At 42.4% G+C, this 17,871-nt stretch overlaps 2 protein-coding genes across 3 annotated transcripts in view; one reads left to right on the plus strand and one right to left on the minus strand.

Moving 5' to 3' along the window:
• Positions 1-4,967, plus strand: part of cplane1 (ciliogenesis and planar polarity effector 1) — a 29,154-nt gene extending 24,187 nt beyond the window's left edge. Inside the window, exons 41-48 of one of the 2 annotated variants that reach the window (XM_083793946.1) lie at positions 1,250-1,304; positions 1,401-1,532; positions 1,661-1,841; positions 2,083-2,138; positions 2,217-2,393; positions 3,159-3,298; positions 3,860-4,149; positions 4,547-4,967. In XM_083793946.1, coding sequence (XP_083650072.1) covers positions 1,250-1,304; positions 1,401-1,532; positions 1,661-1,841; positions 2,083-2,138; positions 2,217-2,393; positions 3,159-3,298; positions 3,860-4,149; positions 4,547-4,708 — 1,193 coding nt within the window. In that variant the 3' untranslated portion in view covers positions 4,709-4,967. Of the gene's footprint in view, positions 1-1,249; positions 1,305-1,400; positions 1,533-1,657; positions 1,842-2,082; positions 2,139-2,216; positions 2,394-3,158; positions 3,299-3,859; positions 4,150-4,546 lie in introns of both variants that reach the window. The other variant, XM_083793947.1, reaches the window with a different exon arrangement.
• Positions 4,968-10,691: 5,724 nt separating this feature from the next.
• The window catches only part of LOC310878936 (dnaJ homolog subfamily C member 3-like), a gene marked incomplete at both ends in the record, with an annotated part of 47,328 nt that continues 40,148 nt past the window's right edge, over positions 10,692-17,871 (minus strand). Inside the window, one exon of the mRNA XM_083793352.1 lies at positions 10,692-12,233. Within this exon, the coding sequence (XP_083649478.1) occupies positions 10,692-12,233 (1,542 nt within the window). The remainder of the gene's footprint in view (positions 12,234-17,871) is intronic.

The raw sequence follows: 17,871 nt of genomic DNA on the forward strand, positions 1-17,871 counted from the left end.
TTCAAAGCACTTCATGGTTCACTGTATGATTTAGAGACAGTCGCACTGAGGAAAAGACAGGAAGCAGAGCTGGAGGTAGCAGAGATGAAAATGTTGAGATTCTCTCTGGGAGTAACAAGGATGGATAGGATCAGGAACGAGAACATCAGAGGGACAGTGCATGTCAGATGTTTTGGACATAAAGCCAGAGAGGCCAGACTGAGATGGTTTGGATACAAATGTACATGTGAGTATATCGGTAGAAGGATATTGAGGTTGGAACTGCCAGACAGGAAAGAGGAAGACCAAAGAGAAGATTTATGGATGTAGTGAAAGAGGACATGAAGTTAGTTGGTATGAGAGAAGAGGACAGGGTGATATGGAGGTAGATGATTCGCTGTGGCGACCCCTGAAGGGAAAAGCCGAAAGGTAAAGAAGAAGATTGCCACATACTTGATGTATTATATGTATTACGGTATACTGAGGCCTGGCATAAAATAGAATTCACATGTATAATGGATGGATAGGTGGGCCTTCATTTTTGACATGGTATACTAGGCTTTTCAGCTGGCACTTGACTTGAGTTTAATAAACTGTTGTAGCCAATGGATCAAATGAAAAAATGAGTAATAATTACTTCCAAATGATTTTCTCATGTGGCCAAAATGCTGAGACTAGTCTGTCCACATGGACAGGCTTGATGCAGAAGGACTAGGCCAAGTATCTCTAATTACCAGACAAACGGCTAATGTTACTAGAACACCAACATGCTAGTGTTATTAGAAACGCGTGTATTTCTTGCTGTTCCTAGAATGTCTTGTTGAGAGTAGATGATCGTTAATTTGTGAAGAAAAATGTGGATGTTGTGCAGTTCATGATGATAACAAATACATGCGTGCACATGCTGTATGAGTACGGTACGGCAGGGCAAGCACCTTTTGGAAAACACTATCTACATGGAGCTTCTGCTTACTGCAAGTGTCATGCACCAAAAATAGCACATCTACAAACCTTGTAGATCTGCTGTTTTGGGCACGGGACATCGTCGTACAACAGACTATAAATTAGGCATTAGCTGTGTCACCCAACACTGAAGCAACAGGCACTCACAGCCGCCAAGCCGGAACAGAATATAGGTGTTACAGTGCAGTAGCAGTCCAAATTGCATATTACTAATTTTGTAGATGCCTGGAAGTCGGGTTGAATTTCTTCCCAGTTGTATCTCTCACCAGTTTAATCTCTGTGTGGTTGAATGATTGTTCTCCTATAGAAGTGAAAGATAAGATGACAGAAGCAGCACCTACAACATCAGGAATCTCTGAAACGTAAGTCTTAACATAACATACTAATAGTAATAAACAACATGTATTTTATTGTTCTCCATTCACTCCTAGTTTTTGTATGTGTTCTTCCTGTCTCAGGTGGGCAAATAATACTCTGGATTTTAGTGGGCTGAGTGATGTGGCAGATATCTTGGGTGAGTTGGTGAAGGAAGGGGCTTTCTCTCCCACTGATCTCGGATTGCCCACGACAGAAGCTGCCCACCTCGAGAGGTATTGTAAATGACTTAATGTTGTTAAATGTGTAAATGAACCCTGACAACCCTTTTACGAAGTCAGCAAAAAAACATGACATGAAACATGACTACTACTAGTAATGTGAAATGTGTAATGGAAAGCAGGCAAGACCAGCAGCACAGAAGACATACGTTGCAGAGGAATGAGCTTCTTGAAGAGGAGAATAGGAAGGAGTTAAGGATTTGGATGAGGAGCAAACAAAGAGAAAAACTTGCAGAGTATCAAAAACACAGAGAGGGAATGAGAGAAAGGGAGTACAGACCTTACTCCACTTCTGTGACATTGGTAAGAAAGGCTGCAATTGTATTTTCTTTGACAATGGTGTATACTGACAACTTTCAACCCTGTTCTGGGCATCTCATTATAGGCAAATCCTTAAAAAAAAAAGATTAAACGTGGTTCTATCTATGGTTTTATTTTTTTAACTTTTTAAAAATATATATGTTCACAATGCATTGTGACGCATGACCATAGTCCGTCTTTTTGGGCTTATTATTGATGTTGATCCTACCTCTGTTTTCTACAGAAGTCAACATACAAAACCCCAGCTGCAATTAGGAAGACGAAGCTGGAAAAAGACAAGTATGTGCAGTACAGCATGTCTATATTATCAGACTGTATTAATGTGTTTGTGCATAACAGTAGTCTGTTTCATTACAGGGCGATGCTTTCGGAGCAAAATACCCAGAGGACCCATGCGGCCTGTACATTGATCAATGACCTTCTCACTACTCCTCTCACCCTGCCCAACTCCTTGCTAACCCAAGGAGCCCCTTCTGCTAACTCCATACTGTCTGCTACAGCTCAGACCACTGGCAGTGCAAAAGGCAGAAACAGGTATCCTGGCATCAGTAAACATTTTCAGATGACCCTGTATGCATAAACCTTTTAAGAGTTATACACCAACATTTTGATATTAAAGCTAATACAGAAAGCCTGTTTGAGCAGAGGATATATTCCGTTTTAACTCATTCAGTGCCACATGACGCCTATGGACGCCTATCCCGTGACGCCCTCGTTGCCATGGGCGCCTTTGGGCGCCTTTTTGGAGAGAAAAAGAAATCTAATTATTATTATTTTTTTTACTTTATCCAGATTTCGAAAATGCCTCTAATCTGGTGTTCAGGTGATGATATTCACATTACATGCACAATTTTATTACAAATTCTTTCTTTTATTTATAATGGACTTCGGTGGCAACGAGGGCCAAAACTGGTATCCACCTGTGGCACTGGATGAGTTTTAAGCTTCATGCGTACTTGTCAACCTGTAGAGGTCCTGCTCGTTCACAAGAAGACATTTGAATAGAAGAGCAGGTACTAAAAGCTTGATTGACTCTTGATACTGCGGTTCACAATGCAATACTATCATGAAAGTATCGGCAAAATCTCTAAAAGATGTAAATATACATCAGAATAGACATCAGAACTCCAAGAATATTAATTGAGGACCCTCTCGAAAATGACCCTCTCGAACATTCGGCACTGCATCTCAGTGCCGAATCTCCAGTGAAATTTCAAATAAATAACGATACAAAAGTAATTATGTACAATACTTAAATTAGGTGTATGAGGAACATGCATGTGCTTTTTCTTGTCAAAGGGCTCAAAGTGTACCTGCTGGTGGTAATAGAATGAGACCAAAGTCCCAGTCACAAAAAGCTCACCCCCACATTTGTCCTTGGGAAAACACTGAAAGACGAGGAAAGAATCTTCATAACAGGCTGGGACTACAAAGACCAGGTATTTCACTTGGATATTCAGCTAACCGTCCTAGCTAGTGTTTTCTGTATATGCAGGAGGATGGGGCTGTTTGGTATAGCCGCCTATGTTTTTTTGCTGATAATATAGCGTCCGAGATGAAGGCTTAGGTGTGCCTATTCAGATGATAACGACTGCTGGCCACTGGAGCGACAAAGTAGTTCACACGTTAACTTAACAATAGATATGGCCCACTTGGCCCGGACAGCTGGAGTAGCCTTCTGGGCAGTGGGCACCTAGGCTGCCTATCCAGCCTGACAGCGTGTCGCAGGTTCGAATCACGATCCTGATGACCTTTGCTGCGTGTCACCCCCCCCCCCCCCCCCATCTCTATCCCCATTTCCTGTCAGACTACTGTATCAATAAAGGCATGAAAAGACCCAAGAAATATATATGGCCTACTTAATTAGTATTCAATAGAAACTGCACGTACATCATAAGTGCAACAACACACAACTCACGGGACCCCTTTTTGAGAACCACTGCCATAAAGGATGTTGAACTTCATACGTTTATATGTGATTCATTTTTGTTTTCGATCAGTGACTTCTCTGCCAAGGGACTGTCTGTCTCAGGTGACCAGACGTGGCATGATCACTAACGTAAAGGGAAAATGTGAAAAGTCAAACACGATCAACCAGTTTGAAGGAATGCACAGACAATCCTGTGGACAAGGGAAGACGAGACAAAGCAAATCTCCGACTGGAAGGCATGCTGTCCTAAGGGATGAAATACGGAGGGAGCAGAGGGAGATGGATTCCCAAGAGGAAAGAGAAGTCGTGAGCCCATGGAACCCCCCTCCAGAAATCCGTAGCCTGTTGGATATGGATCTGGTATGTCTGGATGTATAAATTAAATTATAGTCTCAATCCAGTGTTTGCTTTGTAGTAATGTCGAATGAATGTATTCATTTAAAATGGGAGATGTTCAAAAAATGTCCTTCCCGATATCCATTCAAATACCTTTATTATATTTATTTATTCTGGAAAAGAGCATGATATCTCTATCATGTGATAATCGGATTGGTATAGACTGGCACTCTCCGATACCGCTAACAGCTTTTTGGGCAGTATCGGCAACTTTCCGATCAATATAAGAACAACTCTAGTTAAACTAACGGGATCCTTCATTTGGCTGGGGATCCAATGGCACCAAACCCCTGCATTCGAAGTTTAGAGATGTTGTGGTTTCAACATTTGTTTGTTTCATGTGGTTTGTTTTTCTGCTTAGGGTGTGGGTGTGACTAGGCGAACTGATGGTCAGAATGTGACCAGGTCTGGCACGTCATGGACGGAGTGGATGGAGAACCCGTCGGAAAGTACAAGCACAACTCTCAGCAAACTGGACTGGGCTGCAGTTGAGAGCATGGTAGCGGCAGAGGGGACTATCTAATTTATACTTTGTTGTGCCCCGGTGTCACACAGAATCTACAAGATCACAAAGCGGTGCAATGTGTATGTATATAATTGCAAATCAAATGACCCATCTCAGGAAAATAAATACAGACCCATCAGCCGTTTTTTATAAATGTTTTTAAAGGGTAAGACCACTTTTGTAGAGGTTTGGGTTACCTTGCCATGATATAACTCCAAACGTGGACAAGAAATCAAAAATAATTGCTCCAGTGTTTAGAAATTGATAATTAAAAATATGCTCCTCGTTGACTTTGAGACCTGTCTCAGCGTACAATGTAAGTCATATTTTGATTTATCAATTTCTAATCACTGGAGCAATCTATTTTTATTTCTTGTCCACATTTGGAGTTGCATCATGTCAAGGTAACAACCCAACCCAAACCGCCTAGCTCTATTATACTAATTGATTGTTTAAATTTTAGACATTTTATTTTAAATACTTGGTGCTTGTCAAAACGGTACTTTCTTCATAGGCAACAAGAATCAGAATGTAAATACAATGAGCTATCAAATAAAAATTGTTATAAATTATAATTTACTTTTCATTTAAATAATTAAACCAATGTAGAATGTGAAACATGGATATGTTTGACTCAACTCATGAAGAAGAGGATGTTTTTTAGATTTCATGTTTATTCTGTTCATTACGATGCCTGGGGGACAATCTAAATACACACAGTAGTCTACACAGTAGGCCCTATAAGTTGATTTTAAGTTATTACATTTATAATGATGATTAAATGATGCACTTACTTGCTGAGAACGTGTGATTTTACATGTTACTAATAATACAAGTAGCTAAATAGAGAATTACTAATTGAAAAGCATATTTATGGAATAGACTTTGACAACCAAGTATAGACCACCGGAGAGACGGGTGACAGCCGGAATGTAGACGGCACCCCGGGAGCAGTATGAGTTAGCGCCCCAGCCTGCATCCTCCGTGAGGAGGAAGCCCAAATTCGATGAGGCCTTTAGGAGGGCCATTTGAGCCGCAAGTGGAGCCTGCAGTACTACCGTTGGCCAGCGGTGGCCCCTGCAGAACCATTGCGGCTCAAGAATCCACCACTCCTGAATGAAGTGTCTGGTGCTGGGAGTCTGGTGCAACGCACAGGTCCTCGCTGTATTCCTGGTGAGAGCAGGAGTGGACCTGGTGAGACGTAGGAGGGGCCCGGACAGGAGGCAACCCACAGAGCCTAGTCCCTCCACATGCCAGAATTGTACCTCTCAGTCCCGGCATATATTCAGGAGTGGTTCCTTCCAACGGATTGTGCGGCCCTGTCTTTCCCTAGTGGGTCTGATCGAGGGCAGCTACTGGGACGTAAGTCGGGACTTGATCACCCCGAATGGGGGGTATGATGTTCGCGAGACCCGAAACCCCGATGACCTTGGGATACATCACTGAGGATATGTCCCAGTTGCATCCATGCGATTGTTCCATGGAGTAAACTAACATATTCTAATACATTGGTCATGACTCATGATGACCTGTCTCTGAGCGCTGTGTCAGTGGGGGCAGTCCAGTGAGGTGCAGGTGTTTTGGAGGAAACCATTTCTGGGCTGGGACACCTATGCTCTATCCTGGTCCGGGGAGGAGTGGCAACGTTTAAACATTACCCCAACCAGTTGTGATCTCAACTGTTTACTTTTGGGCAGCACTTATAGTTCCTGTCACAAACTGTGGTGGCTGGTATGAGTGGAGTTGCTTGGACACAACTGAAAAGCCGTTGGGCACAGACCATGTGTCTGTGCCCACTGCTGCGTGATACCTTTCAAGGGCTTCTACACATCCTGTATTTTTTGGCCCAGCTTTGAGTGTTTGTGTAAACACAAACATTGTGTAAAACAAATATTGAAGACAAAAGTGTGTAAACACAAACAAAAAGTGTCCACACAAAAGTGAGGACGCAAATTGAGATTGGCCGGTGTGATTGGGTGGGAGATGTGCCATTGGTTGAGAATGAGATGACATATGATGATACTAGAAGTCACTAGAAGTGTAGGTTAAATTATGTCTTCTTCTTTGTCTTCTTCTATTTTCTATTCTAATCGGCTGCTCACTTTATTATTGCCTAAAAAATGAACCCGCAAAATAAAATAAAAAAACACCCACACACACACTGGCCTCCACCTTTGCAGTGATTTTCCTCTCCCGGTTCTCGTTTAAACTTGTGATTTGTGAGGTCTTCCATAACTGTCTTCCATAAACTGTCCATTGCTTTGCACAAACCATCTAATTTCTACATTCATTCCTGATGGACAGCAAGATCAGTAATTCACATGGTAGTGGAGTTCTCTATTCTCTTGGCTGTATGATGATGCTTAGTTCCTGTTGGGTATCACTGAGCATATTCCTGTGCTCTGCTTTCTTTCCCATCTGAATGAAGGGAGTCCTTTTAAGGGTGCCAATCACTTTCCCTTAATTCTCCATTTCCTAGAAGTCGAGTTTTAGTGGGTTCGCTGTTTTTTGTGTGTTCTTTTTAGTGGGCTATGCTTTCTCTTGCTGGTGGTAGTCATGGCTGCGAGTTCCCACCTGATGTTGTGTGGGAGTCCTGATTGCTCCAGTCTGTACTTTATAACGGCTAGCTTGCACAATGTCTTCATACTAGGACTTAAGTCTAACATGTACAGCTCATCAGGTGTGTATCTGTATCCTCCAAAGAGGATGATACAATCTCCCACCATGCAACAGCACATCCTAGATGTCGATGGACGCGGACCTTTCCCCTTAGGCCCAAGTTCAACCTTCTTCCAAGTGAAGGTCTCAGGATTGAATTTCCACATATCATGGAACAACCGGTTCAGGTTTTCACCACCAAATATGTACAGCTCTCCATTGTAGGCAAAGGCTGAATGACCCTTACGTCCTTCTGGAACAGGTTCTGTGGAAGGCGTGCTCAGCCAGAGGTTGGTCTCTGTGTCAAACACACTGATGTTGTTGTAATAGATCTTGAACTGGTCCGGGTCCCGTCTGCACCCAAATACAAACACTTTTGTCCCGATGATGGTGGCAGAGTGATATGATGAAGCGGGTGCTGGTGTGTCTCTAGTGTTAATGATAGACCAAACCATTGTGGTGGTGTCCAACTTATAGATTTCAATAGTGTTTTGAAGCCTTTCAACAAATCCTCCTAAGATATACATGAACTTCCTCAAGACACAGGCTGAGTGGTTGTGCCTCACCTCTGGAGCAGTCCCAGAAATCCTGAGTTTTAACCACATGTGCGTGTCAATATCATACGCGTAAAGAATGTTGCAATACACCCCTGTGTGAGTAACCCCACCCCATATATAGGCGATGTCATCTATTAGCACAGCGGTGTGGCCGTCACGCATGGAGGGAACCTCAAGGGGAAGTTCCCTGTCAGTTGCCACTGGGTGAAACTTCATCCAGCGCAAGGGCAATGTATTGAAGATGTGCACTTCAATCTGATCCCTTTTATTGATGTTACAGTGTCCTCCAAAGCAGTACACCTTGTGCCCAGCTGCCACAGCAGCAAGGTGGATTGTCATCGGACCTCCTCTCAAATACGCTGTCCAGCGTAACATTTCACACTTCGTAAGCACCCTGGTGTTGCTCTGTACAAGAATGGACTGCTATTGCATGTACGTGCTACCACCAATATTGGTACAGCAGCACAAAGATCAAGCGAAGCTCGGCCGTTCCTTGAAGCAGATGTGTAGGCCAGTCAGGGGAGCCGATGCTCTGATATGTCATTGTGAAGCTTGAATTTCTTCACAAAGTGTTAAATGCAGTATATGCCTTATTCTAGATCATGTTATATCAGAGGAGCATATTGAATTATTGGTTAAATAATTCAGTAATATTTTCTGTTAATTCTTTAAATGCTTCAGTCACTGAGAACCACCCAGTCAGAAGGGTGGGTTTTTTGGGATCATTACAAAGTTGTGACCACAAAGAGGTCACATTAGGAGTATGAGTAATGGAGCTGCGAAGAACTGCTTTAAAGGGACATTTCAACACTGGAAAAAACTGCAGTCACTCAATCTTAATAGTATTTGTAGTATAGATAACAGTAGCATAATTTGAAATTTGCACCCTATGCCCAGAAAAATGATGAAGTCTGTGTGTTTGACTAGGGTTTGACTGGATTGTTGAATTCCTACAATGACCATATTGCTTTGGTACACTGCCCCTCCTTGTGGAGAGGGGGAGGCTGCGTGGAGGTGTGACTTGTAAAATAAAGGCAGGAAGTGAGGCCACATTTTCATGACAAATTTTGGTCATGAGGAATGAGGATGGCGTCATGACTAAAATATCAAAAAACACAAAAGTCCCAGTGAAGAAGGGGTGAAGTGGCCCTTTAAGGGACAAGGAGGACAGCTTGTGTTTGTATTGTTCAAATGTTCATGTTCAGTGAAATAATGAAAGCACATTATCTGCTGTCCTGACAAAAGTATTGTTGGTACAGAAGTGGTTAAGTTTTTTATTTATTTCATTTTTTCAGATTGAAACGTAATTGTGAATGTAAATTTTAAACTTCTGTGAAGTTCTTTAAATGTAAATAACTGAACACGACACCGTTCAAAGGAGGTAGTTCTAAAGTCATATCTTTCGCATATCTTCGCCAGGTTGATTCAACTTTTCACATTTGTTATATATTTGCCTGAAGAAACATTCATAAGTAGAATACGTTTATGGGCACAAAGGGACACAGATGACAACAACAAAGCCCCTAACACTATGGCACGGATGTCGGATCGGCATTGCGACAGCCGTGTAAGAGCTCAAACCTCTGTATCATAGACCTACTAGTACTACTACGTCTGGAGTAGTACTAGTCCCATCATCCAGAACAGGCTTCAGACGCGTATGATCAGGAGATTCCAGATTTGAATCCATTTGATTTGGCGTTGGGAACCTGTTTCGACCGCATGCCCTTTCTGACATCGACCCAAGGCAAGGCATGTCGAGCCCATGACCATCTGCACGAAAAGTGCCTGCTCTAACCGCTAGACTAGGGCGGTCCAAAAGTGATGGTTAAATGTTAGATATAACCATAATAACAATAACTACTATATAGTGTAATTCTCTCCACCATCCATACAAATTGGTGGAGAAAGAAAAAACATGTTTCTGCAACAAACATTATGTTATGTATGATGCTGCATCATCTGAAGGAAGCCATACAAAAATAAGTTGTAGTACCTGTACACAAGATGTAACAATAAAGTAGCCTACAACCTTGCACCAATTGCAATTGTGGTATCCCCTATAGTAACTATAGATTAGAGGCCACTCAATATGAATCAAATTAGGGGTTGATCAGATGATTGATGATTTGTCATTTTCTGTATAACAGGCCTCTCTCAAACTTTGGAAGCCAATTAGCCACTCAGGACTCAGGAGTGGGAGAAAAAAAAACAAGTGAGGGTCGCTCTTAGCATCATATATGATCTCATTCTGGCCAATCACAATTTGCGTTCCGTCTTCAATGTTTGTGTTTATTTACCCAAACCCGGAAAGCTGGGCATAGGAGGGGCCCTCAAAAACTGTGGAAACCATGCACAGTGGGTCTAGGTCTGTTGACTGTCTTCCGCGCAGAAGTTGGACAATGTAATCAATAGTTACGGGAAAAGGGAAAGGGAAAAAAGTTTTATTTATTTATTTATTTTGCTCTTTTTTGTATTTGGCTATGTCTTGTGTTGCTATGCCTATGTTTATATGTTAATGTGATTGTTGTTTACGGTTATCAGCTTGTAAAGTCTTGGAGGTCAGTATATGATGACTATGGCATCTGTAAAAAGCAGTGCTCTGATTATCAGTATTACACATCGATGTCAAGCATGTCCATACCTGTCCAGAGTGAGAGAAGATATACTTCAAACTTCAACTTTAGTTGATACAAGATCCCAAGGTGAGGCTGAGAGTTTCTCCATAATACTATGTCCAGTTTTAAACAAAGTCCCAATTACCCCGTCATTTATGGAAGTCCTCCCTAATTATAGTGGAATTTGAAATGATAGTTGTTAGCGGAATCAAAGGGATGAAAAAAGGGCCAAACTTGCCCACCTTGCCCACCATTATGCTGGCTCTCTGCTGGGTCCAGTGGGTCCTCACCAGTGTCAAACTTTTGCCGCATCTCTGTGTTGGTGAGGACCTCTTTAGCTGAGGCGATGTCAATGAATTTCTTCTCTGCTTTCTTCTTGTCTGTTGCTGACTGGAAGTTGTCCGGGTGCCACTGCTGTGCCAACTTCCTGTATGCTTTTTTGATTTCCTGTTTGTTGGCATTCCTCTTGACACCAAGGATCTTGTAGTAGTCTCTCTTGTGGGACATTTTGAGCAGTTTCTGTGCCATCTCCAGACCTTCTCTGATCTCATTACTGTTCCTATCAAACTCCATGGCCGCCTGGTAGTCCTCCACCGCCTTCTCATACTCCTGGTTGAGGATGAACGCCTCGGCTCGATCCCTAAGGATATTGGCGTTGCGAGGGTCTCTCTGGTGGGCCTCTGAACAAGTATCTATGGCATCATCAGCCATTTTAAGCTTGACCAGACAGAAGCATATCTTCTCCTTGGCCAGGTTGGTGTAGTATGGGATGTTAGGCTCCGTCTTCATCACTGACTCATACTTGTCAATGGCTTCTTGATATCTTCTTCCCTGGAAGAGCTCCTGTGCCAAGTCCAGCTGCTTGCCAAGTTTCTTCACCTGTCTGTAGTGGCTGAAACACTCCTTATCTTCATGATCCAGCTTCAGACACTCCCGAATTTGAGTCAGTGAGTCGTGGTGTTGTCCGAGGCTGTAGTGCAACATGCTCAGCTTTAGGAAGGCAGCGCCGTTGTCGTTGCGTAGGCGTGTTGTCACTCTGAGGTCGAGGACGGCCTTCTGGCGATCCTCCAGGTGGATGTAGCATTTGGCACGGAGCTCCCGCGACTCGGGATCCCACGGCGAGAGCTCTATGACTCGTTCCAGCATGGTGATAGTAGTGCCGTAGTGGCCCTGGTGGTGGGCAGCATGGGCCTTTTCCTGAAGGTCCTCCAGCTCGTTGGTTCTCATCAGCAGGTCCTTGGCCTCTGCCTGTGCAGGGTTACGATCCAGCACTGCCTGGAAGTCTTCCCTGGCCCCTTGGGTGTCACCTTGCTTCAACAGGATATTTCCTCTCTGTATCCTGGCAGCCAAGAAGTCAGGCTTGAGACGGACAGCTCTGGCGAGGTCAGGCAGGGCAGATTTGAATTTCCCCATGGCCAGGAACACCGCAGCCCTCTTGTAGTAGGTTAGGTAGTTTTCAGGGAAACTTTCTACAGCAGAGTGGTAGTGGGCTAGTGCTTCGGCAAGTTGACCAGCTGCCAGAAGCTTGCGGCCCTTGTCTAAGTGCTGGTCGGTAATCTCCACATGGGTATCATCCACGAGACGCTTGCGATGGCCCATCTCCAAGTGCTGCTCAATCTCCACATGGTTATCATCCAAGAGAGGCTTGCGGCCCATCTCTGAGTGCTTCTCAATCTCTGCATGGGATACCCATGTGGAGACACGACCCAGCTGGGGGTATAGGATGGTACACAACAGACACAGAGATGACAGGACAAAGACACGGACCCCCCACGAATCCATAGCAATAAGACTTATAATGTTTCTGTTATAATCCTAACACATACAGTATAGCAATTTGAATTGATTGAACTTGTTATTGTTCATAACTCCTCATCTTTTACTTCTGTAGATGCAATGCTACATATGACAGTCTACTTATGGTTCTGTCCCCTAAAATTCAGTGGTAAATGGTCACAAGAATATTAAATGCTTGATCAACTGTAAGACAACATCAACTTTCTCTTATAAGTACCCGTCATCACAGTACTTGAAGGCCAGTCAATCGTGTATGACATCATTACTATGACATCAGTTATCTCCATATTTAAAAACGCTCTATCCAAAATACCTAACGTCACGCTTGTGACCCTGTACTTGATTGGCCATGTCTTGCGGGCGGAATGTCACCAGTCTCACCACAAAAGCAATGTTAACAAGTGAACATTTTTCACAAGCGTGACATACGTGACATAACATGCCAATGTAGGGAAACCAATTGAAGGCCATGTACATGTAGCAGTCTTGCTACATGTACAACCTCCTGACATTGATGTTGTATGTACCTACAGTACAGTATATGTAGAACAAAAATATGATATTATGCTTCTATAAGATGCTGACAGGCAGTTAACTCATAATTCTGCCGCCTATCACACCAGTGCAAGTAGGTTTTTATTTGTATGTCACTGTTTGGCATTGCAATTTCAAATGACATCAGTATAATATACTGCAATGCCAAATGCCAATACTGCAATATACTGCAATGCCAAACAGTTATGTGTTGATCTGGAAGAAAGGCTTGCCTGCCCACTGTCAGATAGATTCAGTTTATAGCACCTTTCTGTTATATAAATATTTTTTATTGCGCTTCATTACAGTTTGTTATAGCTCCCAGGTTTAGCCTGCCGGTTGATTAATTGAATGGGAATTATTATCAGCCATAACATATGAAGCCTATCTTGTCTCTGGTTACACCTATATCACAGAGGGGGAACAATTTGGAGGCAGGGCCTAGCAAGCAATGCCAAGCATCCAAAGACAACTCCAGCCTAACTAGATGACTTGATATACTTTCTTGCTCTGGTCTACTGGCCTGACCAGAAATAGTTCTCCATGTTCAAGAAAGATGTCTTCAAGTTGAAATCGCACATATAATAATAATATACATGCATATTTTATTTTTGTATTGTGTGGCCAATATATATCCCAATTCCCAATGGTCAACAAAAGAGCCACGTCGATCTCTTTCATAACATGTTATAAAATGCGCTAAATAAACAGGGAACATCTTAATCTTTTCTAATCTTTGATTGATTGGATTGGATCATTTCAATATTTGAACCATGTGAGAAATTAGAATAACATATCTGTTTGTTGGAGCAGTAACTCACAGACATTTGAAATCTGTTTTGTTTGTAACACAAAAGCATATGGTTGGGAATCACTGGATTAATCTTTACAATGTTGTGTTACTGATTATAAAAGCTTGTTATTATCCATTATGTCGGCTACAATATTTCCTTCTGAACTGTAGCAGAGTAGAAGAATAAAGTAGCATAAAATGGAAAGACTCAGTAGTAGGCATAGGCCTACCTTAAAATATCCCCAAATTGTACTGTAAATCAGTTCTACAGTCTCTACTAGCCCTCATTTTGAAGGGTGTATATAGGCCTATTCAAGATTGCGCCACTAGATGGCAGTGGCATAAAAGAAAAGATGGGTGAATAAATGGCAGTAGCATAAAAGAAAATATGAGTGAATAAATCTAAATCTAACTTTAGAGGTACCAGGATAATCTGTTTTCCTCCTTTAGAAGTGCAGGCTCTAACATATCTCTCTCTATTTTATATATATATATATATCTCAACATCTTTATATACTATACTGTCCAATAATTAGATATGGATTATAGACACTACTAATTTTGTAGTGTTATATAGACACTGCAAAATTAATATCAACATCCTAATACTGTCCAATACTTTGATACGGAGAGGGGTGAAATTATGACAGGCAGTTGCTGCGGTAAAAACACTTTGTGTTTGAAATATCTGGCACCAACTGCTGGCGGAGCTGATAAAACAAAACAAACGTGGATGCATCCATGCGCATTCACGTGAACGGGAGTTGGATTCCGATTCTGACCGAGGCTGCAGCATGTGTGCCCCTCTCCCCCTCATTCTGACGGGACTCGGGAGTAAGAAAATGATACGACACACCAGATTTATATTTAAGCAAATATAGAAGCGTTTGAACCCTAGGAGACATTTACTTACTAAGTAAATGTCTCCTAGGGTGCGCCTCACTAGTCATCACACAACAAACAGGAGGTTGAATCATGGGTTGAATGGACTGAAACCAGGGCTCCCCAAAACAACAGGTTTGGAGATCTGTTGGGAATTGATTACATGAAACAGTCACCCGTGCGCACAGTCTAGACTCTAGCCCAAACATATTTAGATTCTCGTAGAGGTTTTTTTTTCGATTCTGACGAATCTACGAAAAGGAACGTTTGTGCCTCAAAATCACTCTTACCTTGTACAAATGCAAAATATAAGCTGCTTTAAATGTTGCCCCACTTGTTTGTGATCTGTACGCACCCATATTAAACACCGCACATGCTTATTTTTCAATAAAAAAGGTATTTTAATCCACTCTGTCTCGGAATCTGGCAGCCATCTTGGTTTTCTCTCCATTGTAGATGCGCAAGAGAACCCTGGCCGCTAGGGGCGCGGGCAATGTTCTGTTGCGCATTTACAATGGAGGATTGGAGAGAGGAGGATGGAGAGATTCGTCAGAATCGAAAAAAACCCTCTACGATAATCTAGAATCTAGTTGGGCTACGCACAGTCCCAATGTTTGTAAACAAATAATTGGTCTAACATAACACATAATTAACAATACAGTATTAAACATGTGTGATGCAGGCCTATTAGGCCCAGGCTGACTTGACCAGGTGTTTGTTACTGATTTGTGATCAGTTCGAAGACCGTGGCAGAACCTTAGAGGGCAGAACTCTCAGGTGCTCTTTCTTTTCGCAGTTAAGTAAGCCTGGGACCGAGGCTACAGGAGCTCGCAGTAGCTAGGCTAAAACAATTCGGAGAGGTTTGATGTTTCATCCATATAGTGACAACTTTTAGCAATGTGCCAATTAGCTCTGACCAACTATAGTGTGATGGCGGTGTTGTTTTCACTGGTGGCTATAGCATACGGTTCTGTGGTGAAGGGGAGTGGGAAGTGGAACACACCACAACTACCGCTGATGATACATTCGAGAGACTCACTCATCGACAAAGAACATTTCTCTCCGAAGACTGGGACTGGACTTGAGCAGATACCAGATAACATGAGGGCTGTGCTGCAGCTTACTGCGGTGCTGTCTACCACAGTGAGTCCAGGCATTCCTGATGTCGGTGAGTGTGCTGTCGTCAGAGCTCGGTGTACAAACTCAAGTAAAATCCTAGTTCAGGTTCACAGGAGCTCTTTGGGTGCTGCTGGTGGTATACCTTCCCAGCTCACACTCGGCACATGCCAAGCCAGTACAATCACGAAGGAACTGGTTTATTTTGAATATGACCTTGGGCTCTGCGGAAACAAGCCAGCTGTAAGTGTTTGCCCCCCCTTTTTTTTAATTAATGATGAGTAAATTAAAGGTAGGCCTAAGTGATTTTTTTGGTTAAAAGTTAGCTCTGGTCCATACCTCTATTAAATGCCTTCATTAGAATGTAACGGCAGCAAGAGCAGTAGGCTAAGGCTATGGACCAGAGCTAGTTGAAAGTTTTTAATCACTATATTACAGGGGTCTCCCTGTCTCTCCAGCTCATGTTCAGGTAGGTCAGGTGAGGTGACACATTTTCAGCCAATCAGGAGAAAGTAGGCCTATCCATTTATCAGCTTCGTTTTTATAGTGTTCCAATTTTGTCTGCTCATTTCTTTGTCTTCAATTACAATTCCACTTGTTTTATCTGTAGATTCCTGACTGAGTTCTCTATCATGATTGGATGAAATTGGTATCCCGATCTGAAAATCAATTTTCTGTTTTAAAGCTGGAGAGACATGGAGACTCCTGTTCCAGAGCACTCAATGAGTACTATCACAATATATAGCTTTTTAACCAAAGAAAACCACTTACCCTACCTTTTAAGCAAATTAATTACATGAATTCAAACAAATCTTAAAGTTCAGGAAGAGTGCTAGTAGGTCTATAGCTTATGTGCTTTTCGTAACAGATAATGAACAACCGTTTGGTTTACACACACATTCTACGATATGATCCACCGACACTTGCTGGACTAATCAGGCGAACTGCACCGTTCAGCTTGTCCATCGCCTGTCACTACAACAGGTGAGGCTGAAATCGTTGCAGCTTTATTGTAGGCTTACGCCGGTATTTGACCCCAAAGTCTGAAAGATGAACATTACACTTGTTCTTTTCAGATACATGTATAACTTTAACATTGGCTACACACCAAAGGTGGAGATTCGAAAGGTCTTCAAGCCATTGAAGAACAGGGTAAAAGTGATTCTCACTGCACGAAATGGTAAACATTTTATGAGACTGCTTTCTAGGCTATCAAAATAAATAGTCTATAGTTGGTGGGTCTTGTCCCACAGCCACTTATGTTCTAAATGTGACTATTCATCTCTTGATAGCTCAGTGGGAAAGACTTTCCCACGTAGAAACGTATGTGCTTGGCAAGCGCATGTACTTTCAGATTGAGGCTCCATCCATGAGCATACATGAAAGGGTATATGTCCATTCTTGTCATACAACCCACAAGAAGTCCCACACCTCAAAGCCCCAGTATCCAATCATAGAGAACTCCGGGTAATGTAATGTCTCATTCATTCATGGACTGTTGCTTATGCTCAGCACACCTGTGCAGAACACAACTTTGGCAAGGTTTAGTTGTTGAGTTCACACCCATGTTTGTTCATCTGATTGTTTCTGCGTGTGCTGTCCTGGTACAGGTGCATGGTTGAGAGCAAGGAGGGACATTCCAGTTTCATCCCATACAAAAATAATACTGTGAGATTCACTGTGGATGCATTCTTACTTAAAGGAATGACAGGAAAAGTAAGTAACTGGGCTGATAATCATTTCACAGATACTATAATGAACTTAAAGATGGAGTGCCGTGATTTTAGTACTTTTTCAGTTTTGCGTGTGTGTATAGAGTTAACATTACTCTAATAGACCCCCAGGTGTGGTTATAATATTCAAATATGTCTTCCCTGTGTATTTTTGGTTTCTTCCTGAAAGCTTAAAGCCTTTGAGTCAAGGCCCAATCGAAATAACACCATTTTAGTGACATCATAACCCTAACCCCTCCCACATTATCATACAACAGCTGTGGGCAAGGCTTAAGTTCAGGTGGGTGGTGCTAAGGTGAAAAACAGGTATACTTAATGAACTGGTGGGTGTGCTGTGGCCACATAAAACATAATTTTAACACTTTCTGGACATTGTTTTGAAAAAGATCTTCCTCCTAGTATAATCATAGTACCTGATGATCATTTTTGGAGGGGGGGGGGGGGGGGGGGGGATCATGGCACTCCATCTTTAACTCGTTTAATTTGACCCTAT

This window comes from Protomyctophum parallelum (genome assembly GCF_964188405.1).
Source record: "Protomyctophum parallelum genome assembly, chromosome: 21".
Taxonomy (NCBI): Eukaryota; Metazoa; Chordata; class Actinopteri; order Myctophiformes; family Myctophidae; genus Protomyctophum; species Protomyctophum parallelum.